At 38.1% G+C, this 26,251-nt stretch overlaps 1 protein-coding gene across 12 annotated transcripts in view; it reads left to right on the top strand.

The window, feature by feature from the left end:
- Positions 1-26,251, top strand: part of PTPRM (protein tyrosine phosphatase receptor type M) — a 444,086-nt gene that overhangs the window by 85,073 nt on the left and 332,762 nt on the right. For all 12 annotated transcript variants that reach the window (XM_039706015.1, XM_039706013.1, XM_039706011.1 and 9 more), the window contains exon 2: positions 16,492-16,614. In XM_039706015.1, coding sequence (XP_039561949.1) covers positions 16,492-16,614 — 123 coding nt within the window. The remainder of the gene's footprint in view (positions 1-16,491; positions 16,615-26,251) is intronic.

Genomic DNA, 26,251 nt, shown 5'->3' with positions numbered 1-26,251 from the left:
TGAGGCTACAGGGACAAAAGAAAAAAAAAACTGCCAAGAACTTGGGAAAATATGTCTGAATGTAATGTATGCATAAAATGCAGGACACTTGTCTTGTAAATGAGGCAGTTTTCTGCAGGAAGGAGATTCCATTATTTTGCAGTACTTTAACAACTGTGGAGAAGCAGTGGTGCATTTTGTCAACCATGGTTTAAATTTTACATCAATAAAATAACCTTCTAGGGTATAGAAACTATTAAAAACAGTGAAACCGGCCATTCATCTTGGAAGTACTCATCTAAATTTTAAAGAACAAAAACTTAATATAAATTTTTCTCCAGAAAGTTCTCATACACAGAATTCCCTGTCTCCATGAATGTTTGTTTAGTCCTTTATTTAGTTTGGTTTAGGTCTGTTTCTTTAACCCTGTTGTTTGCAAATCAATGCCTTTCTAAATAAAATACCAGATTTCCCAGAACACTGCTAATCAATTCATGCCCCCAGGTGAGTTATGTCACAATTTTTTTACCGTTGTGAATAAAACAAATTATGTGAAAAGGTGTGTGTGTGTGTGTTCCTGAAAGTCTCAATCCATCTTAGTGGAGCTATTTTAAAAAAGCAGTGACTTTACTGATTGTGAGGGTATTTTCTGCAATAGGTGGTTGTTTTGCATCACTACTCTTGAGTGTATGGCTTTATATGATAATTTCATGGCATGTTTTGGAGTGGTCGGTTCTATATAAAAATGTCTGGCTTTCTGTTCTTGTACTTAAGTCTTAGGGTTTTCTAGTTTGTTTGCTTGTGTATTTTTTTAAGAGAGAACAGATCTGTGAAAGAATTTCCTTGCTTCACAATTCAGAACTCCTTTATAGATTAGGAATTGCCTGGTATTGTCCCTACTGCTGTTGTTGGTAGTTTACACACCAGCATCATAAAACTGTGAAGCTATGTTGGTGTGCTTGTTTATTGTGAGAATAAGACATTTCTTTCTCACAATTCATTGGCAATTACTTCTGGAAACAGAACTAATATGGATTTGGAAGAAGTAGAAGTAACTGTAGGCAGAATATTACTAATTGCAATAATAGAATTGTTTGGTGTAGTCTTGTTAAGACAGGAGGAAAAATAAAATAGGTCACAAAATGGAGAGGAAGTGGAGGAAAGAGATATAGATGTGTATTGAAAAGTAAGTTAGGAATTGTTTAAAATTTGTAAGACAAAGCATTAAAAGGGCGAATTGGATGACCAAGTCTGTCAAACAGACATTAATTTGGTGCAGAGTAGCATGGCTGCCTGGGAATAACCTGTGTTACAGATCTGTAATTCTTCATTGGGTAATTTCACTCAATATAAAGTTCTGAGAGATTGTCTATTCTCAGGAGAATGTGATGTTTTGAGCGAAGAAATTCAACTTTTCAGAGATATGTGACATTTAATATTTGTAAAATGTTTGATTTGGTGCCACATGACACGTTGATTTAGAAATTGGAATGGTACAGAATCATCATCGTACATCAAATATCTTTCAGAAAAATGGTTAATAGGTAATCAGTGTAGAGTATGTGGAGGTCCTCGGAGGATTAATTTTAAATATGATGGTGTTTAACCTTTTTATTAGTGATGAGGAAGAAATATAGAGTCATTACTGATAAAAGCATGCAAATGACAGCTGGTTTAGTGCCATGGTAAGTAGTGATCAGAGGAGAGCTAAGTCACCTAGTAAGGTGGAACTGTATGTTCTGATACAGAAATGAAGACGTGCATCCAGCCTCAAGAAACGTTATCAAGGAGACAGCGATTGAGAAAGACATAGAAACCAGGCTCTGTGATGTGTGATCAGAAATATCTGAAACAGGAGGAACACTTGGCATTATTACTATGTCATTGGAGTACTTAATCTAGCTCATGCAACATCTCCACTCATGAACGGCCGTAAACTCAGGGAAGTGTGGAAGAAGAACTGTTCTGAACCATTAAGTCTTAGGAAGCCCACCTTTGAAATTCCTTAAACCTAGAGTCTGTTCAGCAAGTTGTATTTACAAGATTTGATCTAGGTTTGGAAACATGCTGTAGAGAACTGCTGTTTAATAATTGAAGCAGTCCTCTACTAAAAAGAAGCCTGAAGGACTAAACAAATTCAGGCTGAGAATAAAATGAATTAATTTTTGGAAAAACTGGAGGGGTAAGTGGATGTTCCTTTGGTACCTGTGGACCTAATGGGGGATGCATGAGAGAGAGCTGGTGATGTCATTACAAGGCCATTCTTCATAAACTCTCAAAGATCATGGCAACTGGGAGAGGTGCCTGAGAGCTAGAGGAAAACAAATGTCCAAAAGAGCAAGTAAAAGAATCCAGGAAACAATGTGCAGGTCAGCCTCACCTCAGAGCGTGATGGAGCAACTAATTCTGGAAACTGTTTTCAGGCATATGAAGGACAACAAGATCAGGAGGAGTTAGCATGAACTCACCAAGGGGAAGTGACCAACATGATGACCTTCTTGAGCAATTTAATAACCAGCTATTGTGAAATGACTGACCTGATAGGTGGGAGAGACCACCATATATTCCACCTTGACTGCCATAACTCACAGAGAAGCTGATGGAATACAGGCTGAATGAGCAGAAGTGGACAGGCAGAACACTGTGAGCAGCCAGGCCCAAAGGGTGATGGTCAGTGGCACGTAGTCTTAGCTGGAGGCGGTGACTGGTGGTCGACTTGAGGGGACCAGTCCTGTTCAGCACCTTCATTAATGGTCTGGATGAGGCGGCAGAGCACACCCTCAGCAGGTGACACAAAACTGGAAGGGGTGGCTGATACACTGAAGAACTGTTCAGCCAAATGCAGAGTCTTGCACCTGGGGGGGAATTATCCCTGACATCAGTACAGGCTGGCATCTGACCAGCTGGAGATCAGCCTAAAAAGGCCCTGTGCATCAAGGTGAGCACTGGGCTGACCATGAGCCACAGGCCCTTGCAGTCAAGGCCAGTGGTATCCTGGGTTGCATTAGAAATATATTCCCAGCAAGTCTGGGGTGGCGATCCTCTCTGCTCAGCACTGGCGAGGCCTAACCTGGAGTGCTGGGCCCAGTTCTGGGCTCCCCGGTACAAGAGAGACATGAATAAACCAAAGAACATCCAGTGAAGGGCCACCGTATATTCCCAGCAAGTCTGGGGTGGTGATCCTTCCTCTCTGCTCAGCACTGGCGAGGCCTAACCTGGAGTGCTGGGCCCAGTTCTGGGCTCCCCGGTACAAGAGAGACATGAATAAACCAAAGAACATCCAGTGAAGGGCCACAAAGGTGGTGAACTGGAGTATGTCTCTACAATAAAAGGACGAGACTGCTGGAACTGCACAGCCTAGAGAAGAAAAGGCTCAGGGGGAGCTTATCAATGTCTATAAATATCTGAGGGGATGGTACAAAGAGGACAGAGCCAGGCTCTATTCAGTGTTGCCCAGTGATGGGGAGCAGAGGCAGTGGGCACAGCCTGAAACGAGAGGTTCCCTCTGAACATCAGGAAACTGAAAGATGTAACACAAGTCTGCCACAGATTTCCCGTGGTGGTTGTGGAGTCTCCAGCCTTACAGATACTCAGGAACTATTTGGCTGTTGTCACTTGACACACAATTCTTACCATCTATTTAAAATCTTTAGATCTATTTGCTGCTTCAGATCCAGAGACCAAGTACAACTTGTATGAAGTTTTAAAATGTTTAAGTAAGATGCATTTGAAAAAATGTGAAAATTGCTAAAAGCTCAAGTGTTTTACTGGCTAATAAATAATTAAAGGTAAATCAAGAGGGATACTTGAAAATATGCATAAAAATATATGTATATATAACATATAAAAAGTAATAGTAATATTATATCAGTGCTTTCAAGTAATTGAGCCTAAACCTCTGAGCTAGCCTCATCTGTCATAAATCAATGACTCAATGATCTATACTGTTTGGAGACATGAGCATACATTTAGCAATTTTTATTTTCATCCCTATCCCAAAGCAAACTTTGGCAACTGAGAGGGCATGACCTTCCCAGTGTAGCATACTGGTGTCCCAGGAATATCAGATGTTTTTCACAAAGGATCAGAGATGCTTGTTCCAGCATTACAACCTGGAAAAAACATCCCTTTCATCAGGTGTGGAATACAAATTAGTGGAAAACAAAAAAGAATTTGAATCAACCTGGCAGTTTTTTGGAGTTGCTCATACTCAGGTGATTACAGTCACTCAAACAGACCTGAAATAGTTTCAGCAAAGTTGGAAATTAGTTGGAAAAAGAAAAATTGTGTTGCCCCAATTTTTCTTTTTGTTACAGTACAACATTTAAGTGAGTTTACTACTAACTTAATCCTCTTATAGGCAAGTATTGAAAGTAATTATTTTATCTGGATATTGTAGTGATAGTGCCCTATTCTGCTATGTGGGAGGTTCAAGAGTTTGCTCCTCGGGTCATCTAAGTTTGGGCAGGTCAGTGGTGCAGCTGTAATGTTTTCAGCAGTGTCAAATGTGGGTCTCTGTTGTAGCTGATGAGACCTTATGAAAATACCAGAGGTTTCTAAAATTAATGAATTCTTCTGCTTCTGAAAGAAGGTTATAGGTAAGATGAATGAAATAAAGTATAATTTACTGCAAGAGATAATGACTAAAACTAAGGGAAAAAAAAGCAGTAGCTAACTACATTTAAAAATAGAAAGTTATTTATGCCTTTATCACAGTTAAAGCCTGTTGTGCTATCTGAATTTAGCAAGCAGACCTGGGATTCAGCCTTAGCGCTGCTAATGACTGGAGGCATTATTGATGTAGTGAACTAATTACCCGTGTGATGAAGTTGCCTGCTGGAGGTTTTTGACTGCTTCATCACTTTGTCACCTCCTACAGGTTAATTCACAGGGCAGCACAGGTAAAAACCTCCAGGTGGAGGTCCTGCTCTCCTTCATCCAGTCACAGAGTCATTATGACAGCAGTAACTAATATTGAGATTAATTATTTTCCTGAATTATTGATCGAGTAGAGCTGTAGCAATGATTGTAGACGTAATGCTTGTATCACAGAACTAAAGTCTGCAGCACTTCACAGTCGTTGCATGGAAAATGTATACATGGGGACTTTAAGAAGAAAATCAAAACGAGTAACAGTCTTTTTCACCTGAAGGAAAACCCAGAGATATTAAAAGAAACAAAAAAAAGAGTGGCAGGATTCTTGGGTTAACAGGCAGGACAGGGACTGCAGGGGCTTCCATGTCTGATTTAAAGTTTGATCTGCATAAAACTCTTTCATGGCATTGGTTCTCAGATGTCTCAGTGCACACATCAGAAGTCAGAACATAAACAGCTTGTTTAATTAGATGATAAACTATTACACTCAAAATTTATAGGGAAAAATACCTAGTAGAGTAGTTTAATAAGGAAAAGAATCAGTACCAATGTGTTCTATTTTTTAATTTGCTCTACCATTGATGAAGTAGAATATAACTACTGATATATGGGGCAGAAGATTTATAAAATTCATCTCATCATTATTATTATATAGAAGTGTTTAGGGTTTCTTTTCCTGTTTTTAATTTGGCATAGCTGAAAAACCTCTTGAGACTAGCAAAGCTAACACTGCCTTTGTTCTTTACTTAAAGTAGAGCTGTGTTGTAAATAGTCTGTATTTTTTCATCCGAGCTTAATATGCTGTAGTATAACAGGATGCATTAAGTGTTCTCTAACAACTGCAGAACTCATCAAGCAAATGGAAAGATTAGCCCTAAAATCAAGCTTCAAACTTTTATTTTCTCACAATCAATAGGCAAGTAATGCATGTTGGATTTATAATGATATGAGATTGACTGCTTAAATCCTTTTTAAAGTTCAAAGCTGGAAACAGATTGTGTCTACAAGCAATCCACAGCAGAGTTTCTAAGTAGAGTCTTGTGATAAATAAGTGAAATTGGGTTTGACTGAAATGGCCCATCAGTCCCATATGGGTTTAGCAGGAAGATTTCAGGCTCAAAAAGACAGAGGTTTGGAGAAGCATCAAGCCTTGGTTTCACAGCACCTGAGATTGCTTTGTGGAGTCTGCTGGGAGACGTAAAGACAAGAGGCTCATTAAAAATGAGTATAGCACCAGGGAGAATGATTGAGCTTCAAGTACACTTGTGTTTTTTAGCTTGAAGAGTTTAAAGGTGAAGATACATTTTAAAAGCTCAACTGGCAGATGAGAAGAATGCTGTCAGGTTTCTCAAAAAAATCCCTTTATATAGAGATAAATAGCATGTTGTAGTAGTTTTTTTGACAAGATCAAGGGAGGAAAAAAAAAGCAAACCCAAAAAATTACTCAGCTCGGAATGTCCTGATAGTAGGCTGAAATAATAGTTAATCTCTCAGCTATCAAAATTGGATTTTGATAAAACAGGTTGTCTTCAGTCCTGATATCTGATAACTTCAGAGGCAGTATTTACTGCCTGTAAAAGCTGTGAAATCTGGGGGAGAAATTAGTCTTGGGGCTGCCCTTGAGGATATGCTATCTGTAAGAGCAGTTCAGCTATGGTATCATAAGGTTTGCCGTGGGTCCACTGCCTTAGAGGTGACTTTTACCTAATCAAGACTTTGAACTGTTCTCCACTGTTGTATTTATTTACTTTAGAAAAACATTAGGTTGTGCTTTAAAATCAGAATAGCTTCTTATTTGCTTTTTATTCAGATATAATCTGTGTTGTTAACAGATACAGTTGTTACACAGTAGTTAAAGTGATATAAAATATCACAGGTTTTGATTAGTCTGGAAGAACATAAGGATTGTTTGTCAACGAGTGTCCATTTACCTAATGCTGGGAGACGAGGAATGAACTAAGATACACTGACCTGGGAAGTAACACTGTAGTTTGGTTTGTTCAGTCAGAACAAGTGTCCTTTGGCTCAGTCTGAATTGTAAATTTATGTGATAAATGTTTTGAAGCAACATAGTCCTTTTTTCCATAGTCTCATAGCATGAAATGCAGCTGATCACTGTTTGTTTGGTGAAAACTTGTGTGGCTCTTGGCACAACCATAGACAAAAGAACAGTGGCTGTTCAGTTTTGTTTGCCTTCATTCACATCCATTCATTCCTGCCTATCCATTCTAACATGGGAAAAAGCTTTGTGGGGAGAACTGAATAGCACAATTTCTAACTAAGAATGAAGGTGCTGGATTTTCGTAATTTTAAGAAAGAAGTGCCGTTTTTTGAAGTTATTAAGAAGTGCCTTAGTGAAAAGCAGGTTCAGCTGGGATCAGGAATTTAATGGCTTTGTGAATTGAATGGCTGGCAGGCTGGTTATGGAAAAGGTGTTTTGACTGTCTTTTATTAGGCTGTATTTCCCCAGAGCCCTAGGATGGATGTAGCATGAAAAGGTTTGTCTTCATGACAAACTGAAAATCTAATGTGGTGTTTCCTGAACAGGTGTTAGAGAGAAATGGTCTGGTGTGGTCTCATAATCACAGTCTTGATGGTTGTATGTTTCTTAGGTTATACTGTGTTTTAAATAGAGTGTTGGGATGAGCAGACCCTGTATTATGATAAATTTTGGCTGCAAGGCTCTTCCTCCCAGCTGGGATGGAAAAAAAGAGTAGATCTCCCCACCCTATTTTTTCCTTCCTTCTGAATTGCATTTTATTTCATTTCAGACTTTCCGTTACATATTATTTTTTCTTGAATATAATTTGTGCGGTTCTGTCTTGTTTTCCAATTGTACAGTTTTGTGGTGCTTTCCAAATGCCTTTCCCTCCTCTTCTCTCCCCTTCCCTGGACAAATCTTTCTGGGACAGCTCTACTGTGCTGTTTTAGTGAGTTATAAAGATGCTGGAATGCTTGGGTGAGGTGAAATAAAAAGGACTAAGCAGTTTTGAGGATAATCAGTTAAAAAAGTGGAATTAATATGAAACTACTGAAAGTAGACAGCTGTCTTATTTTGTTGGAATTTGATCATCTTCAACAGATCAGCACAACTGTTTACATCCCTTGTAAATACCATATTGAGAGATTACTGGTGAGTGATTCTTGAGTTTACCCTTTGTTAGGGTAGCACTTCACCTAAGGAAACAGCTTTGGATTTTGCCTTTAGGCCTTGGTAGCTCTGTAGGAGCAAATGAGACCAAGAAAGAGTGAAATCAAGTTAGCAATTTCGTACTGTGTTTAGATGTTTCTCTTTCATTGCATCTGCACATGCTTGGAAGTATTTTGGTGATAGATCTCTCCTCAGTATACTGAAAAGAGAAGTGAAGATAAAATGGCAATAAAATCTAAATGAGAAAAGGTTAGAGGCATTCTACATAATAATTAAATTAATAGGGGCAGCATCTGTTCCCAGTCTAAGAAATCACAAATAGATGCTGAGTGGAAGAGAGATCCCTATGGTACATGCTTTGTCCCTCAGCTGACGGGAGGGTGAAGTGCTGCAGGCTGCTGCTGCTTCAAAGTTGCACTTGGGAGGGGCAGTGTTGTCCAGGGGCTGCGCTGAAAATCACCCCCCTTTTCCTTTTCTTCCCTAGAAAAGGGTACAGAGACATTGTTGTGGGTTTTACTGTGGACTTCAAAACAGAGGTCTCGTTTCAGATCCTTTGAGAGGTGCTGCATGGTGTCGAGTGAATGTATGCCTATGAAATTGTTACCTTCTGTATATGTGAATTCACTGCATCCCACCCTCCTGATCACCTTCCTTACTAGTCTCCATTTCAAGTAAATGGAGAAAAAATTTCTGCCGTATCTCCCATATCTCTGTTCCATTGCATCTGCTTTCTTTGCCAGCCAGGATTGACTGAATGCTTTTACGTGTTTAAAAAGGTGTTCTTTAGAGCACTCCTGGGTGGTAGCTATAAAAAGAAATTAAATAAATCCTATGGTTTATACTATATGAAATAGGTGTGCAGTTGCACTTTTTTTTCTGTAGGCTTATTCCAGTGCCAGAATATAATTTGAATTTTTAATTCTGTTTTAAGTATTTGGAGAAGGTTCCTTTTGTTAGTTATTTGTAGGTCAAAGCTTTGTGCTGAAATGTTTCAGGCTGTTTATACTAGAGATTTTTTTGCAGTTTGAAGCACATTTTTGTCATGTATTTGTGATAAACAAAATGCAAAACATATGGGAAATTCGCCTTTTATTTATTCATTTTTGTGTAGTGGTTTTGACCACAGTCCAGAATTTCGTCACATTTACTCAGCTCCAGTAAAAATGTAAATCTCCTGTCTCCCTTTTGCAACTGCTATGTCCAGTGCGATCTTTTTAATAAGGTGAATACATCTGTAGGTTAAAAAGATGTTACGAATTGGACTTTTAGTTGTTCATGGAAAGTATTTCCAAAGTATTTCTCACATGGAGCTTTCTTTTGTAAGGGTTTTTAAAGAAAGTTATCATAACGTGCATTTGTAAAATAAATTCCCTAGTCTAGATTTCAATTTAAGCATTAAAAGAGTAATTTAAAAAGACATAGACGAAAAAAAAAGGAAATAAAGAAAAAAAACCCAACAACCTGCTCCCCCCGACAGCCAATAAAATTTATCCATAGCAGTTATTCACACAAGAAGTGTCTCTTACTATTAACTCATGTCAAACTGAAAGAATAGCTGTTAGTTTTAACGCCCAGCATGATATCCTCCCTTTAACTAAAGCATAAAATCTGATGACTTCTGCAAATATGCTTGCTTTAATAGTACTTCTCAAAACAGGATCTCCATAATGCATTTCTACATAATCCTGCTCACTCTTTATGGGATTGAACACTCACATATTTCTCTTGGTAGAAGTCCTAACTAATGACAACTGCAGCAGGGTTATAATTTGTGTATGTAAGCATGTATGTGCACTTGCCTGTATAATTGATGCCATACATTAAGAAAAGCTATCACCAATTTTATGAAATCAAACACCCCACCATTAAATGATGCCAGAAATAAGTTTGCTCATAGAATATTAATGTGCACCCCTTTTCCCATGGGCCTCATGAATATTCACTGATATAAAAATGACACAAACATGTGGATTGTATTTGCTTAGAGAAGATGGATGATTTTTATTTTAGGAGCCTTTATTAATTGTCTTGCTTGGGTGAGTGGTTTCTTTTTCTGTTTTGGTAGCTCAAAGGAGTTTAAATGCATATTTTGAGAGGAGGCTTTTTTCAGGGCTCTTCAGTGAAGTCCAGGAACCCAAAGTTTGAATTATTCTCAGTATCTATAAGGAAAATGTAATTGTTAAAAACCATTTTATTTGCCTAAGCTGGGGCAGCTTTCTGGGGGAAATTAGAACTGACAAATATGCTTTCCATAGAATTCAACTTGGCTACATTATGCTGTGCCACCAAAACTGAAACATTTTTGGCAAAATTTATGTTGATTCAGTTTCTCTCAGGTAAGTTGGGGGAGAACATAGAACAACTTAAAATGCTTTGTGAACACATGGTGAGGTTTTGAAGACTCTTAAATAACAGCTTTAAGTATTTTTCTGATTTTTTTTTTTGGGATGCTGTCCTGTCATCCTGTCATCATACTGCTGGAATTGTGTCCAGAAATTTGTAATTCTCTAGCATTTTTGTACCACCTTCTACACAAGTCTTAGCACAGTTTTGTATAATTTTTTGTCTGTTTTTCTCCCTTAGGGACAGAATTAATATCAGACTTTCTTAGTTCCTAAATGCATACTTTTACCTCATGATCTTTGCTGTGGCTTGTGAGATTTTCCCAGACAATTCTTCCATTCCATCTACCTTTTTCAAAACCCATTCTGAGCAGAGCCACAATCAGAAAAGGTCTCTGATTGTAAAGTCTGTTTCCTTTTGCTCTTCTCTCTCACTCCTGTGCATATGTAGACTTGATGAAAGGTAGATACTGTTTTAAATGAGATCAGCTTTATGCAGCACATGGATTTTCAGGCTCCCTGACCAGTAATATAGATTATGGAATTATTTTAGAGATCTGAACACTTGCCTTTGGAAGGAAAAAAAACAAAACAAAACAAAACAAACAAACAAACAAACCTTGGTATATTTTGAGAGAAAATAAATGTTCTATTTTAAAACAGACTACCCACGGTTGAAAGCTCACTTGTAAAGCCTTGATAAGATTTTTTGGTGCATGTATGTCACTGCAGATACATGGCATCTCTCTGTGTGTGCTTTGGAGGCACACAGAGAAGAGTTTATTTTACTGGCTATCTCTGAGCTAGCATGTCTGGAAAGCCCTTTCAACATGTAATAATGTACCACCTTTGAAAGGGCAGGTAGAGCTTTCTTTTTGCTGAGAATCTACATACAAAGTAGGATCCAGCAGACCAGTATGCTCAGTTTCTATTAAGTTCTTTAAACCATACACTTACATAGCTGAAGTTAGTTTACATGAACCTTTATTAGCTCAACCATTTATTGATTTCAGAGAAGCAAATGGTTTTGAACTAGGCAAGCTTTCTCTGATAGTAAGTTTATAATTGAGAATGGTTTGTTTTCCTCTTTATGACTCCTTATCTTCTCCCAAAGGAGAAATTGGTTATTCTCTGATGGGTTGGTTTGTCAGCTTAGCGGCACAGGATCCCATTTTCCTAATGCTGTGTTTCTCAGATCACTTTCCGTTGTCATGAGGGTGTCTAGATAAGATGTTTGTCCAGAGCAGTAACCCTTGAGGATAAGCTGACTGATTCACAATCTTAACAACTGTAGTTTGTCATGGTTTTTCAGTTTTCATTTGCCTTGGTATGTTGTCCTGGTGATGTGCTTGGTCCATTGGAAGCAGGCATGTTTATGAGGACAGGAGGGAATGCAGTTGCCTGAGGAATGCTATGTTGTTGGTTTGGGCAGAGGCTTCTTCTTTGCTGTAGATAGAAGGGGAAGATAAATTGCCTAATAGGAGATTAATCTTTCCCTGCAATATCCAAGGCTCCTGATAGGAAATGTGGTCTAGGTGTCCCAGCTTTTTGATCAGATATCTACACTTCAGTTTTTATTTCAAAGTATAGCTACATTGCACTTCGAGTTAATCAACATAACCTCATGTCCAGTATGAAACAAAAAATAACAGAGAACAGAATTCGCAATACTTTTTAAATGAGATAAAGAAGAATACTGGGAAAACGGGGGATTTACTAAACTTACCTTGTGGGTGCATGTATTCTGCAGCAGAATTCATGGTACTATGGCAGATCAGAAGCCATAGGGCTTTGCTGCAAAGAAAAAGTTGTTTTTCTTCCAAAGCAGGGCCATTGCATCAGTTCTGGTATGCACTTATATTCCCTTCTGGTAGCACTGACACTCATAAGACTTTTACTAGTTTTAGCACTTGTACACTTGGCAGCAAATTTTTGATGGAAAGTACATATTGATCTGAGATCTCTGAAGTATATCAAATCAACAGAAATAAAGCAGTGCCCAGCTTAATTTGAACTTTTTTCTATGTTACTTTTTGTCACTTAAAGGATTTGTATTATCCTACTGTTTGCTAAGGTATTATCTGATAGTGCTTCCTAACAGATGTCAAGAGTCTCAAAAACACAAAATAGTTTGAATAAAAATTTATTCAAATTAGGGAAAATATAGTGTATTCTTTATCCCTTTTACTTTAATTGGGTGCTTTCATCGTAAATTATATTCCTTGTTTAAGCTCATAAAATTTTCAAGATCTGAAGTAACTTAGCCAGCTGGAATTGAAGAATCCAAAAAGGACTACATTCAGACAATGGCATAGTGATATTGAACTGGGTTCATGATGGTTAAATGGATAATTGCAGTTGAAAGAACCATAGGCTGTAATAGACTGTGTTGCATCTTGTGCATTTGTCAATTTAGTTCCCCTTAGGAATCCAAAAATATCTATAAAATGAAGCACAAGCCAAAGAATCTTAATGGAATATGTATCTTCTGTTTTACTTATAAATATTTCAGTCAGCATAGAGTTCATCCTTTAAAATACAGTTTGGCCATCCAAACTATGATGTCAATATAACAGGCAGGGAAATTGCTTTGCTTGATTAAACTGTGTAACAGCCAATATGTATTTTGATTATTATTATCAATTCTAGTAGCAAAAACTGAGCAGATTTCTCAAGCGAGCTGGTTGATTATAAACAGCGGCCTGTCTTGGCAGTGGCTCGTGTTTCAAAACAGCTCAGTGATGAGAGACATTAAAGACCTGATAATTGCTCAGATTTTACCAGTCCTTGTTGATACCGTGGGTCGATTTCAAGAGCTGAAAACTTTGCACAATAAGAGAAGCATGACTAGAAAACAGACAAAGCATCACAGTTGCAGCCAGGAGGACTTCAGCAGAGGCAAAAGTAGGTGCTTCTCAAAAGTTAATGACCCATTTCTAAAGAACTTCATCTTGTAGTGTGGTCATATGTGAGAGGCAGAGCTTCCAGGACCTGGTTGTAAGTTGTCACCCCGATTTTTTAAGTTTTTCTAAGCCTTCTGATGTTTACATTGTTCTAACGAACTTTCTCACACACTTTATGTAAATAACTTACTGTTTTGCATTCTTTTATGGAGGAGGAGAAATTTGATGGACTGTTGGTTTGTCCAGTGTCATCGGAGAGGTGGCACTTTCACCCTCCAATCCACTGCCACTTTTGGAAGTCTATAAATGTTGGAGTCAGAGATTAAAAGTTTGCTTTTTTACTGTGGAGCAGCAGTGAGTCTGTGTCGTTTTGTTTCGTGTCCTATAGTGACAGTAAGTCATGAGGATCTTTAATGGCTCTTAATTTACAGTAATTGTTTCTTGGCTGATTTGGCCTAGTGGGTTTTTTGTTGTTTGTTTTGTTCACTAAGATGTTCTGTGTTGCAAGCTTGCCTTTACTTCCAACACCTGTGTATGCCATGTATGCAATTTTAATCTGCAAAAGACTTAACAAAAAGTCATAGCTGTACAAAGCCTTTATTAGTATTCATCTTTGTCCTCAGTGTTTCACTGTGGAAAGAAACATGGTTTGACATCTGTGCTATTAAAGATCTAATGTATGCTGGTCAGTTTTCTGGATAGGTGACTGTACAGCTTGATTACTCGTAGTGATACTTGATGAACTTTATTAGTTCAGGGTGGAAGGTGCCTAGGAATTGAAGGAATTCCTGTAGCAGACATGAAGATTTGATACCTATTTTGATGAAGTTATAGTAATAGCAATGCAACAAAGGATGTAAATGGCAAAGATGGAAAAACATCCTTCAGCCATAGACTTGCAAGAGAAATGAAGAAAAAGAAGCAGTGAGAAAGGATCCTATGTAGACAGGCAAATGGTCTAGACAAATAGAACGGTCATTCTATTTATCCACATTTCTGACATCTTCCTAATTCATTAGAATGGTAGAAGCCTTTATTAACCATCTGTAATCACAAATCTTGCCTTTTCCCCAGTATTGGATATTTTGCAGTGCTTGGCTGGGCTTCTGGATTTGAGGAAGAAAACACTTTATACTATTTTGTCCTCTTATCACTAGAGATACGTTTGATGTAATAAGGTGTGGGAACTATTCCATATATTCATTGGTCCTGGTTTGAATTGTAAACCCTGATTTATGCCAGCTTCCATTTGGGTATATATTTTTTGCCAAGCTTGACTACACTGCAGACTGCATAACTTGGTGTTTAAATTTATGTCCTGTTATCATTAGCAGTGCTTTGGCAAGGAAACTGCCTTTCTTTTTTATTTTTATAAAAGCACGAATATGTCTGTTGAAGTTGATGTTCAGCTTATATGTCTGAAACTTAGCTTGTGGTGTATTTTATGAAGTTTGAAGGAGTATTTATGCAAGTAATTTAAGTACTAGGAAAAAAAAAAATGTGTAAATGACTGCCTAAATTTCTAAGCCTTCCCTCTGGAAATGTTGCAGATGTTATTTAATATACTCTATAAAAATCTCATGTATTTCTGAATTTTTTTGACTTCAGGAGAGAGAGAGTTTATATCTCTTGTTAACATTGTGGCAAAATGTTGGAATTTGGAGTTGTGAGTTTTTTAATGGGTTTTCTGTTCCCATTGGATTATCTAATTGAATCTTTTGCACAGAAAAAAGCAGTTTCCAGATGCATCGATTTCCCTCATACACTTAGATATATTGGAGACTTCCTATAGAAAGATATTTTGGAACAGATGCTAGTACAGGATGACCTGTATTCGAGGGCAGGGCAAACATGGTATGTCTGTGAGGGCCAGTGTAATAGTCTCATGATTAAAAGAAGAAAAAATTTTATTCCTCAGTGATTGCATATAAAAATTCCTGCTGAAGATTATATGCTTGCAAAGTTCTTGCTATGAATGTCAAATATACACTTGGACTAGTTATTAGGAAGGCTGGACTTGAGTTAGGTAGTGGTTGTCAGGTGTAATGGAATTTTGTCTTCTACTTTTTGGTAAGTGTCATGGTTTTAAGCCCTGGGAAAAAATTAATTCTATCCTAGTGAAAAAGGGACAATATGGTATTCTGTAATGCCATTTATAGTGCTCTAAGAAAATTCAGCTTTTAAAAGTAATTTTTAAGCTAGATCTTGTCTGTTTCCTATTTTAATATGACTTGGATAGGCTTAGCCTACTGTGCCTTTGGACAGATAGCAAAGATGATGAATAGCCCTAAAGTTTAGTTTTGTTTGAACAGCTGGAGAATTTCCTTTAATATGGACAGAAATATCTCTGACTAGTGTGATATTTATTTTCCAAAATAGGAAAGATGTCATTCTTCACTGGAGTGAAACATCAAATAAAACAGAATTTTGTAACCCTGTGTTAGTCTCCTGTTAGATGATAACAGTATAAAAAAGCTGAAGTTTCCTCTGTACCATAGGAAAAAAATGAAAGCTTTTCCATTTTCTTGTGGATAATGTTAAACTCCATTCTTCTAAATTTGGGACATTAATTTTTTCCCTACCCCAGCTTGGAGGAGTGTGAGCTTTTATACAATGTTACTCTCTTCTAATTTACTTAGAAGAGAGTGAGAAAAAAAGAGGAAATAATAGTGTTTTCTTTCAGAGGTTGTGAGGCTGAGCATAGATTGACATTTTGAGGTAGATGTGCTGTGTTGTGCCAGAGGCACTGATCCCACAAACAGCTATGCTGGTACCTGTTTGCAGTGCAGCACACTTGGGAGCACCTAGGTTTTCCTTTACTTGGAAACCAAGATACAGGAACGAAAACTGGTGTTCCCACCCTTAGAGTTTTCTTCTAAAGTGTAGGTCTTTGGGCATGGAATATTTTTTTTTCTCTGAAGAATGTCAATCTTGCAGTCTTTTAATACTGTGGTTTTACTGCTATTACTTCGCTATTTTGTTTTTGATACATGATGATTGGATCATAAGAGAAAATTTGTCTGCAGTTCTAAATTTTCTCTTTTGTACCCTTAGGATTTTGTATTCATGAGAATAAATTTTATACCCTCTCAGAAAGTGAAGATTAATAAATAGAAATAATTTGTATTAAAGATTTAAAAATGACACAGCCTGCATTGAATGATGTTGCAGATGTTGGGATTGGAGATTCATAATCTGTTTCCTGCATGCCTTAATTTTTACCTTTGTGTTTCTTTAACAGGGTGCTGCACTTTTGATGAGCCTCTCAGTTCCTGTGGCTACAGTCAGTCGGATGATGATGATCTCAACTGGGATCACGTGAACGCGCCGATGAAGCTGTCCTTGGGTCAAGGGATGCCATCGGGTTCGTCTTTATTTAACTTTGTTTCCCTTCAACATTAGATTATCTGTTTGTCCAGCGTTTATTAGCAGTACTGTTCTTAAAATGCTGCTTCATCTGAGTCTGTTTAAATGGAATACTCAGATTTTTCAGGTGATTTCTGTGAGGGATATTTTGCAAATCAAAGGTTTGGCTTTGTTGCGTGGGGAGTGTAAAGGTTTGAAAGAAGAAATAGAAAGTTGGTATTATTGGGGAAGGCCAAAAGAAAACAGATGGGTGACATGAAAATGAATCTGAAGTAGAAACAGGCAGACAGAGCTTAGTAAGAGAGAGAAGGAAGATAGACTTAGGTATTTTCATTGAAACATATTATAATCAAAATCTGTTATAAAAAGATTGAGAGAGAAGAAGAGGTGAGAGAAAAAGCAAAGGTATCCCAAAACAAAGGATCTCGATATTATGCTCACTAAATTTAAAAGATAGTTGTGATGCTATTATTTAATGTATTTTTTGCACTGCATGGAGTTGGACCTTGTTCCGTAGCAGCAACCTGTGCATTCTGCTGAACTACAAACTCACTCTGGTAATACAGTCATTGTCTTAGTACTTCACCCACAGAAATATGTAAAATCTGACCACTGGTTTTAAACTGTTCACTAGCCTAAAATTTACCAGTTGCTCTTTTTTCTAGTTTTTAGCTAGGCATGTTAAAACTTCCCCCCATGTACTGATCTCCATTTCCTGGGATATGATTGCCTGCAGCTCAGCTCAGCATCTGCTTTGGCTTTCATAGACTGAGCCTCAAGTGACTATTATCACCTTTTTGCAAAACCAAAAGACCACTAGATAAAATCACTGGTTGGTAGCATTGTGAGACTTTTTCTGAATTATTCTCATAATTTAGTATAAATATATCCATAACACTTAAATGCATTGCAGATGAATGTCCCAGTATTTCACATCCCTTTGAATGAGGTCTTCAGAGGACCCATAATGTGCTTAGGTGTTTATATAAAATCTCTTCCAAAGTTTTTCTTGAGAAAGTGTTCCTCCCTCGTTTTTGAGTAAGGGAGTTAGGAAATAGACAAAGTGAATCTTTAGAAGTGACAGTATAAACAAAACCTGAACATATGCACTCATCATTAGTGTGGCAATAAATGTGCTAATATATGATATGCACAATCAGCCTTAGATATCATTCACTTGTGAATAAAAGGCTTTCAGTGTTCTTCACTCTAGGTTTGCCAGTGTCGCCCTGAGTTGAGGATGACATCTAATGTAAGGTTCATGGCTGAAGTACCTTTTACACTTTCTTTCCTCTGGCAAATGCAGGACTCCCAAATTCAAGATGGATGTTCAGTTTATCTAAGTTCTGGCATTTGGATCATCATGCTAGATTGAGTTCATCAACCTAGATAAAGGTTCTCTTTCAAATTCCTTTCTAAACTGGCTTTCACCCAGTGGTCTTGGCATACACTGCTAAACATTTTCTGAACTCTTTCATTAGTGCTCATACTGTTGCTCAAGTTGGAGACAACAGACATAGTTTATCAGCCGTCTTGGCTCACAGTGCAAGATATGCATTCTTTTTTTCAGTCACACCACTGGAATTCTCTTCCTATTCCAAATTTCATTCATTACTCTCCCCACTTGGATTTGTGAAAGCAGTTGTTGGTATGTGATGTTCAGTCTTCTTGGCAGATAGAAGAGATTTGAATCTCTGTTCTATTCTCTGATGACCACAGGCTTGAATATTTTTTGGTTTTTTTCTCAGTGGCTGGATTCTGGACTAAGGACTGGCATGTCTATAGAAGGAAAATGATACATGTAATTTTATTTATCAGATGTCATACAACTTGTTTCTTATTTGTCTTCTTGCATTTTTATCAGAAGTCTGAAATAATGTTCGGATGATCTAGTAAAAATCTATTTAATTTGGTAACAAGTTCTATTTACAGTTTAGGGAGTTTTATTTCTGCCCATAAAGGAAGATAAATATTCTTTTGGAGCATTGGGTCAGAAGATGAACGTGGTAGTCTGAGGAGGGTTGAGGATATTGGTGCCTTAAAAGGTCAAAAACCCCTTTGAGAGGGAAAGAAATGCTCATTTTTTGCAAATGAGAAGCACTGTGTCTAACGGCACGATTTAGTCAAGTGGTATCTAATTTTTCCTCATAATTTCATCTAGACAGTTTTTTCTTGTTCTTGTTCAAATCATCATCTTAATGATTTTAATTAGTTTTCAGTTAGCCTTAGCCAGAGGGTTATGTGATACACTTAAAAAATGATTTCAAGTAGTTTGTCAGCAGTTCCTGAGCTACATATTTAGGAAGAAATATCTTCACATGATAATGAATAGAACATCTTAAATTAATGGTTTGTAGGGAATTCTTGGCTTGAAAGCAAAATGCTTTATGCAACAATGTTGTAATACTAGACTGAAACAAGAACTCTCAGTTCTGTGCTCCCTTGTCAGAAGAAAAAATTAATGCACAAAACATTCCTAATTTCAGGCAACATGCTCCAGTGAGTGAGTTGATGTCGATCTATATTTTTTTTTATAATTTCGTGCCAGTCAGGGGGAAGCACACAAGCTACAGCATTTGATTTCTTTTAATCCACATGAGAGTGCTGAGGGCATAGCTGCACTTCAGATAGATAAATACTTTGGCTTGATATGTTATTTCAGTGGGACTAAAGAAACGTCATCTAATATTCATGCATACGTGTGCACGCTTTAATGTACACACAAGTTTACATGTTTGTGAATATTTGAGATTTTGTTTTAGATGAAAATTACTAAACTCTATCACAGGTAATAATAAAAAAAATCCCAGAAGTGTTTCTTACAGTGGACTTCAACCTCTGTTGGATTGTTACTGTAGCACAGAAATAGGAAGATACCACTAAAGTTAGCAGTGTGCTAGTGCTCTAATTTCCTTGATAAATATAAGCATGGCTTTTAGTGAGTCAGTATTAATCTGAAATTGTGTTAAACAGACCCAAAAAGTAAGGAGATGTATGGATTTCTGTATATATTCGTATGAATTAAATGAATGTTGTTAATCCACTGCTCTTCTGTGTCAAATGTCCTGTGATGGAGTAAATGCTGCTTGGAAGAGTGGCTCTTCCCATTTCTCATCCTGTCTTCTCCTTGTCTTTCTGTTCCAAGAATGTATGTTTAAAAGAGTGTTCATAACTGTAATTACAGAAACACTTAGTCATTATTAATGTCATCTTGCATTATCCTATGGAGTAGTTGCAGCAGTTTGATATTAATGTGTTTATGTAATGCAGATTTACAATTACAGTTAACTGCGAGCCCTCTAGTTGTAGCCCAATAAAAATGTCTTCAGAAGAATATGCCCACACAGTAGATTACTCTGTTGGCAAGGTGTGGGCTGCAGGAGTGGCCTCTGTGGGAAGAGGTCAGGGATGCCTCGTGTTGGACACATCTGGGCACAGCCATTGTTCCCACCACTGGGCACAGCTGAGCTCCTGGTGCACCTCTGGGATAGAATGTTCAGGAGAGGGTAAAAGCCACTGGGCAGCAGTTGTCAGAGAGAGAAGTGAGAATATGTGAGAGAAACAGCCCTGCAGACATCCAGATCAGTGCAGAAGGAGGAGGAGGAGGTGCTCCAGGCAGTGGAGCTGAGATTCCCCTGCAGCCCGTGGTGAGGCATCTGTGTTCCTGCAGCCCGTGGGGTCCATGGGTGGAGCAGAGACCCACCTGCAGCCTGTGCGTGAACCCACAGCAAGAAAAGGCAGAGATTTCCTGAATAAAGCTGCAGTCCATGCAGAGGAGTCCACACAGGGGCAAATTTTATCACAGGACCTGTGGCCTGTGGGGTCACTGGAGCAGGACAGTGAATTCCTGAAGGACTGTGTCCTGTGGAAAGAGGTTGTTTTGGGGTTTTTTTGAGATACTTGAGTGTGTTATGTTAGTTCAGATACTGCTACAGTAAGTCATCACTGACAGTGATGCAATTAGAATTTTACTGATTACTCTAAGGAATAGAAATATTGTCAGTAGTCTTCTGTGACTTGTCATCTACTAGATATAATTTCTGTATGTCCATGTATTTTTTTATGAAACACTAGGTTCAGTTGTGTAGAATCTTTCTATGGTGTGTCCCAGTTCCAGCTGATTTCTGAAGGACAGTAGTATCATTTTTATTTGATGCAGAGGTTGGTTTGACGTCTCTGAGGGGATGTCACTGCATTTGCAACAAGTCACTGGCATCAGCCTTTCATTCATTTTAAAAAGTTCAAACCCAAATATAAATCAGATCTTCACAGGCTGCCATTTACTGTGTTGAAAGGATGCTTCCTGCAATGAAGCTTTCTGTGTTCAATACAGTGCTGGTCAAAGCCAGCATGAGAATTCTGTTTGTGCTATTTGAGGTGATAACATATGATTTTCATGGCTATATGTGATATTTTGAATGGTCTACTATGCTTATTTGTATTCTGAATATGTACTATTGCTTAATGCCTATGCAGTGTCTGCAGAAAATGCTTATAATGCTTATATTATTGTTTAAAATGGCCTTTTGATACCTAGTAACCAGACATGCAGAGCTAGCAGATATACTATAAACAAGGCAGTGATTCAGAGGAGCGTTTATTATTATGGAATGTGAAGTAGTTGTGTGAAAAATGTACGTTGTTGTTTAATTGTGCATAGAAGAGTTGTGATCCATTTTAAAAGACAGATAAAGTGATCAGTCTGCAAGTGTGAGTTCAAGCCAACTGCAATGCTTTACCGTGTAAAATTATCGTTCTTTGATATTGTACTTTATCATTAAGCACATTTTAGCACTGCATTGCATTTTTGTTGTATATTAGCAGGGATACTTCTGTTTGCATTCATATTGAAAAAATGAGATACATTTCTTACTCAGTCCTGTTTCCCCCATATTACTTTAAATAGCTGCATTTTTAATTCATTTGAATGCTATCTAGGGATAATATAAAGTACTATCAAGGTGTGGGAGTTGCAGCTCGCTCACTGTGTTAAAGTTAAATTTTTTCATAGAATTTTCTAGACCTAGAACAGCAGCAGCATGTTATTTTATTGCACACCCAGGTAATAGCTGCAGCCATTAAGGACATGCCTTTTGGCAAGCAGCTCCAGCTCCCAATTAACTGTGTAAGTTAACACCAGTTGCTGCTAATACAGAGCAACATGGAGGTCACACAGAGCAAAGCACCTGAGCAGGGAGCCACAGCAGCTCTGTGCTGCCATGGCTACGGTGCCAGCACTGGAGGGGTTGGCTACTTTAAAAACACACCTAAAGACTTACTGAGTGGTGTGCTTAGCAGGTCTGTTCAACAACAAGAAACATGCCACCAGCTATGTCTGAGGTATTGCTTATTGCATGGATCTTACAGTAATTTTTGTAACTTCTGACCTGACTTAGAGATTTCAGCACCTGGTGCAAATTCTGGGTTTGTTACTGATATTGGTCATCTCTCATTCTTGCAAGGGGAAGTAGATTAACCAGCATCAGAATCCCTCTTTCTGAATCACTGATGGACGTGTTCCTAGGTTGCTTAGTAGGTGAAGTGGCCAAATTATTATAGTATATTTTGCCTGCATGCCTAAGCTTTCAGAAAATTAGATCTAATGATATACCTAACCCTTTGTTGTAGATGTTCTCATATATGACTTTCAGTTTGCACATTTTAGAACAAATGATTTTGAATATGAACAGTGTGATTTATGAAGTAATAATACCTAACATAGATGACTGATTTGCAGGTTTGCATTTGAAGTAACATGCTTTCTGTAGTGTTCATAACTGTAACTTGATGACATCAATTTTCTTGTTTTGTTATGCATTCTGTCAGCCATCTCATATTTGAGTGCAAAATTGTAGAACATATTCCAAGTCATGGAATTAAGTGGGAGACACTGTATTAAAAGCACCAGTAGTTGATAAAGATTTGTTCAAGGTTTGACTGAAATAGGATGATATAATAAATTATAGCACTTTTTAATGTTTGAGGAACTATACTCTTCTGCAGAAGACAGACAGAAACTACATGAATGATCTGGGAAGTCACTTCTCGTTAAACCAGAGTATTCTCAAAGAAACCTGGAAGAAAAAGTTGACTGCTGAGGGTAATTCTGAGTAGCACCATGTAGTGCCATGGAGTTCTAAGCAAGTCCTCTAACCTAATTAATTTACCTTGCTGTGATTACATGTTTCCTGCTGAGGTAGATCCAACATCTGCCATCATATATGCTGAGAAGCAGCTTACATAATAAGCTAAACACTGGAGCTGGGTTTGAAATTAATTTCTTGACAGCAAAAACATTTGAAATAAGAAAGTTCTTTTTTGTTACACATCAGAAATCCAGTCTTCTTCCCCATCTTCCACCCATAGTGCCAGACACTATCCTGCTGGTTAAGTGCATCAGAATCTAGTTTTAGATTTCCCTGCTAAATTTAAAGTAGAAGTACTCTGAATAACTGGGGTTTTGTTCCTGTGTTTGTTTTTCCTTCCCAGACTCCTCATGATGAGTTCATTGAGATGAGGTAGGAGTATTCCAGTAGGAGAGAGGAAGTTAAAGTAAGAGAATCCCAACAGGAGAGGGACAAAGTGCTTCATATTGTAAAGCCAGTAAAAACACACTTTTTTTACAGTACCTTGGGGTGAAGTGGCATTTTTGAAGTGGAATATTGTCTGGAAAAGAAGAATGAGGTTACTTCTGGTAAGGGCTCTTGATTCTCCACATGGAGAATTCTCTTTTCCTGGGGATATGCCAGAGACATACAGATGAACCTCAGGCTGCTTTAATCTAGGTAATTTGAGACTGGGGTAATATATACACCAAGTAGCGCATGCTTTAGTGTATGGTTCCCTAGGAGCTCACTCTGTGCTGAAGGCATGTTACTGCACCCTGCCATGGTGTCCCTGCCATACTGAAACCACTGCAGTTTCTGCTCCAGTTTGAACAGACTTGTATTAAGTACCAATACAATATTTGTGCTTGTTTGCCTTGCTGTTTTCTTCTGTTGAAAAATGACAATACTTTACCAGTTCGAGCAAAGCTGTGGCCAGTAAAAAGCCTATGAATAAACAGCGAGGCTGAAGATGCTCCTGTAGGAGCTGCACTCACTGCATTGCAAGATCAAGAGAAAGGGCAATAATCAGAATAGTCCTAAATAAGCTTTTTTCTTGTTTAGTAATTAATCTACTGGAAAAAAAGCCTCTTAATTTCTTGCAGTCTTCAGGGCTTTTCTTTCAGTCTCATGCTTATCCCATTAGATTTCTTCTCATCCATCCTGCCCTTTAGAAACTAATAAAGAGTGGATCAAAACCTTTCCTTGCATCTGCAGGCTTTCAAGTGTGGAACGTGACTGCCTCCATTTCAGGGCCTAAGTCAGTTGTTATCCAAGTTAGTAGTTTATCTTTTAAAAGAGTTCTTCTGTATTACAAAATCATACTCATAGGCATAGTGAAAATGCCAGTGAGCTGGAGACAGATTCCATGACTCCTCTTAAGGACAGTAAATATTACAAATTTTTAGGGAATATTTTTTAAGGCTTTTTTTTCAGAATTATAAGAGGAATTTCTTGTTTTAGTTATATTTATGGGAGATTTTTCATACCTGTTGGCAGCACTTAATTTGTTGGCAGGCATTGAGACTGAATGTGTGTTGTTAGCAGGTCTGGTTGTGACTGTAATAGGAGGGGCCAAAAGGTCACTGATTTGAGGCAGAGGTTGTTGAATGTTGCATGTGGCTTCAAGTGCTCCCAGATGTCTACACCTCTGCTCCCAAGTTGAGGAAAGTCATGTGGGAGTTTGTCATGTGGGAAACGTGGCAGCAGAGATACGTTAGTGCATGAGCAGGATGGATGGATTGTTTTTTATTTTATTTTTATTTATTGGTCTTCTGGTGTCTGAAGCAATTTGATTTCCCAGAGTTTCAGACAAAGTCTTAATCCTTCATAGTCGTTTGCAGAACTCAAGAGTCAGCGAAGAAGCAATTACATGAACTGAATTAAAGAGCTCACTACTTTTTCAGTGTTAAAGCAATATACTTATTTCCCTCACCAGCTGACATAATGCTTTCTCTATCTAGAAATCACATTTCCAATCAACTGCTTTTCAGTAGCACTAAGGAAAAAAAAATGCTGTCTGGACCTGGTTGAAAATGTAATGATGTACACAGTCATTTAATGAGAAAGCAGGTGCAGGTAATTATCCAAATCATAATGTTGCAGCAGCTAATAACATCAAATATTTGTGATAATTGCAAGCAATTGATCACAGTTCTGTGCTTCTCATGTGTAACAGGTTTGAAAAACACTTTTCAATACATATGTATTCATGTTAGAACATGGAAGCCACAGATGTACTTTTCTCACCAGTAGATCCATGTACTGTAATTTTGCATTAAGTTCAAATATGTCTATTTAAAGTTCTACCATTTCACTTTACCCCATGACTTAGAGGGGAGCAACATCCTTCTGCCAAATTTGAGTTCCTGATTCCCCCATACTCTTAGAGTCTTCGCCTGTTCTAGATGTCACAGTCAGCTCTTGTGTCATTCTGGTTTCTGCTGGAGCACCATGTGAGTCCCAGTGTCCTGCAGGGGATTTCTCCCAGTGCCAGATGCGTGTGCAGCTGAGCTCGGTGGCACCATCTCAAGCTCAGGAGTCAGGTGTTGTTCTTCCAGCATGGCTCTCTCCTGCAGTTACACAAGAAATAGATCAAAGGCACAGTTACAATGGGATGATCCTTAATGTATTCCTTTACTTATATGTTGAGAGCTGCAAAAGAAAGGAAGGGAATGGAAGCTTGCTAGGGGCGAATTTCTTTTATGCCAGGCCTGTGTGATAAGACCACTGCTCAAAGGAGTTCAGAGATGCTTCTTTCTGAAGCTTTTTTACATTCATAGCTTAAAGGTGGAAGGAAATGATGAGAAGCTAAGTTGGTCAGTAGCCCTCTTTCTGCATGGGGGCTGTTGCAGAAATGAATCTATAGAAAAGAAATTTAAATTTGTCAGGCATTTCAGAAGGCTCTGTGAGGAAAACAGAAAGCAAAGAGAGGCAGGTCCGTGGTCCAGTGTTTTGTCTGTAAAGTATTTTAGCACTTTTCAGTTAGTAGGAATCAAAGGCAATTACTGCTTGGGTTGCAGACTGCACATACTCAGTGGTTCTCACACCTCAGGAAAGAGCTGATTAAAAGGGTGGTGTCATGATTTCTTACAAATGGTGTCCTGAGAAGAAACTGAGAGTACAGGCTTTCAGAGGAGGATTCTGGGCTTGTCTGTGTCTCAGATAAGGAAAGGTGCTTCTGTAGCTAGCAGGGGACCTGAGGAAAGGGATATAAAACTTGATGCTTTTCTTGGCATTTCTGTATGAGGTTTCCTTACTAAGCAGCCACACATCAAATGAAACACCTTTGGAAGATACAGGATGATATTTGATGAGGGTCTTGTTCTGGGGAAATCAGTTGGATATTGTGCACCTGCTCTTGAGCTAGTGCCTCTGGGATCTGATTAGTCTATAAAGCATCAGGCAGGACAAGGTGAAGATGTTACCCGTGTTTTGGAAGCTCAGTGTGTAGCAGCTACAGAAATGATTATGTGTCAGAAACAAAGAAGTTGTCAAGTTCTGGATTAGACTTGATCAGCAACAGGAGCA

This window comes from Passer montanus, unplaced genomic scaffold, assembly GCF_014805655.1.
Source record: "Passer montanus isolate IOZ18808 unplaced genomic scaffold, ASM1480565v1 scaffold19, whole genome shotgun sequence".
Classification (NCBI taxonomy): Eukaryota; Metazoa; Chordata; class Aves; order Passeriformes; family Passeridae; genus Passer; species Passer montanus.
The sequence above is the reverse complement of the archived record's forward strand: the minus strand, read 5'-3'. Positions and strand labels throughout refer to the sequence as shown.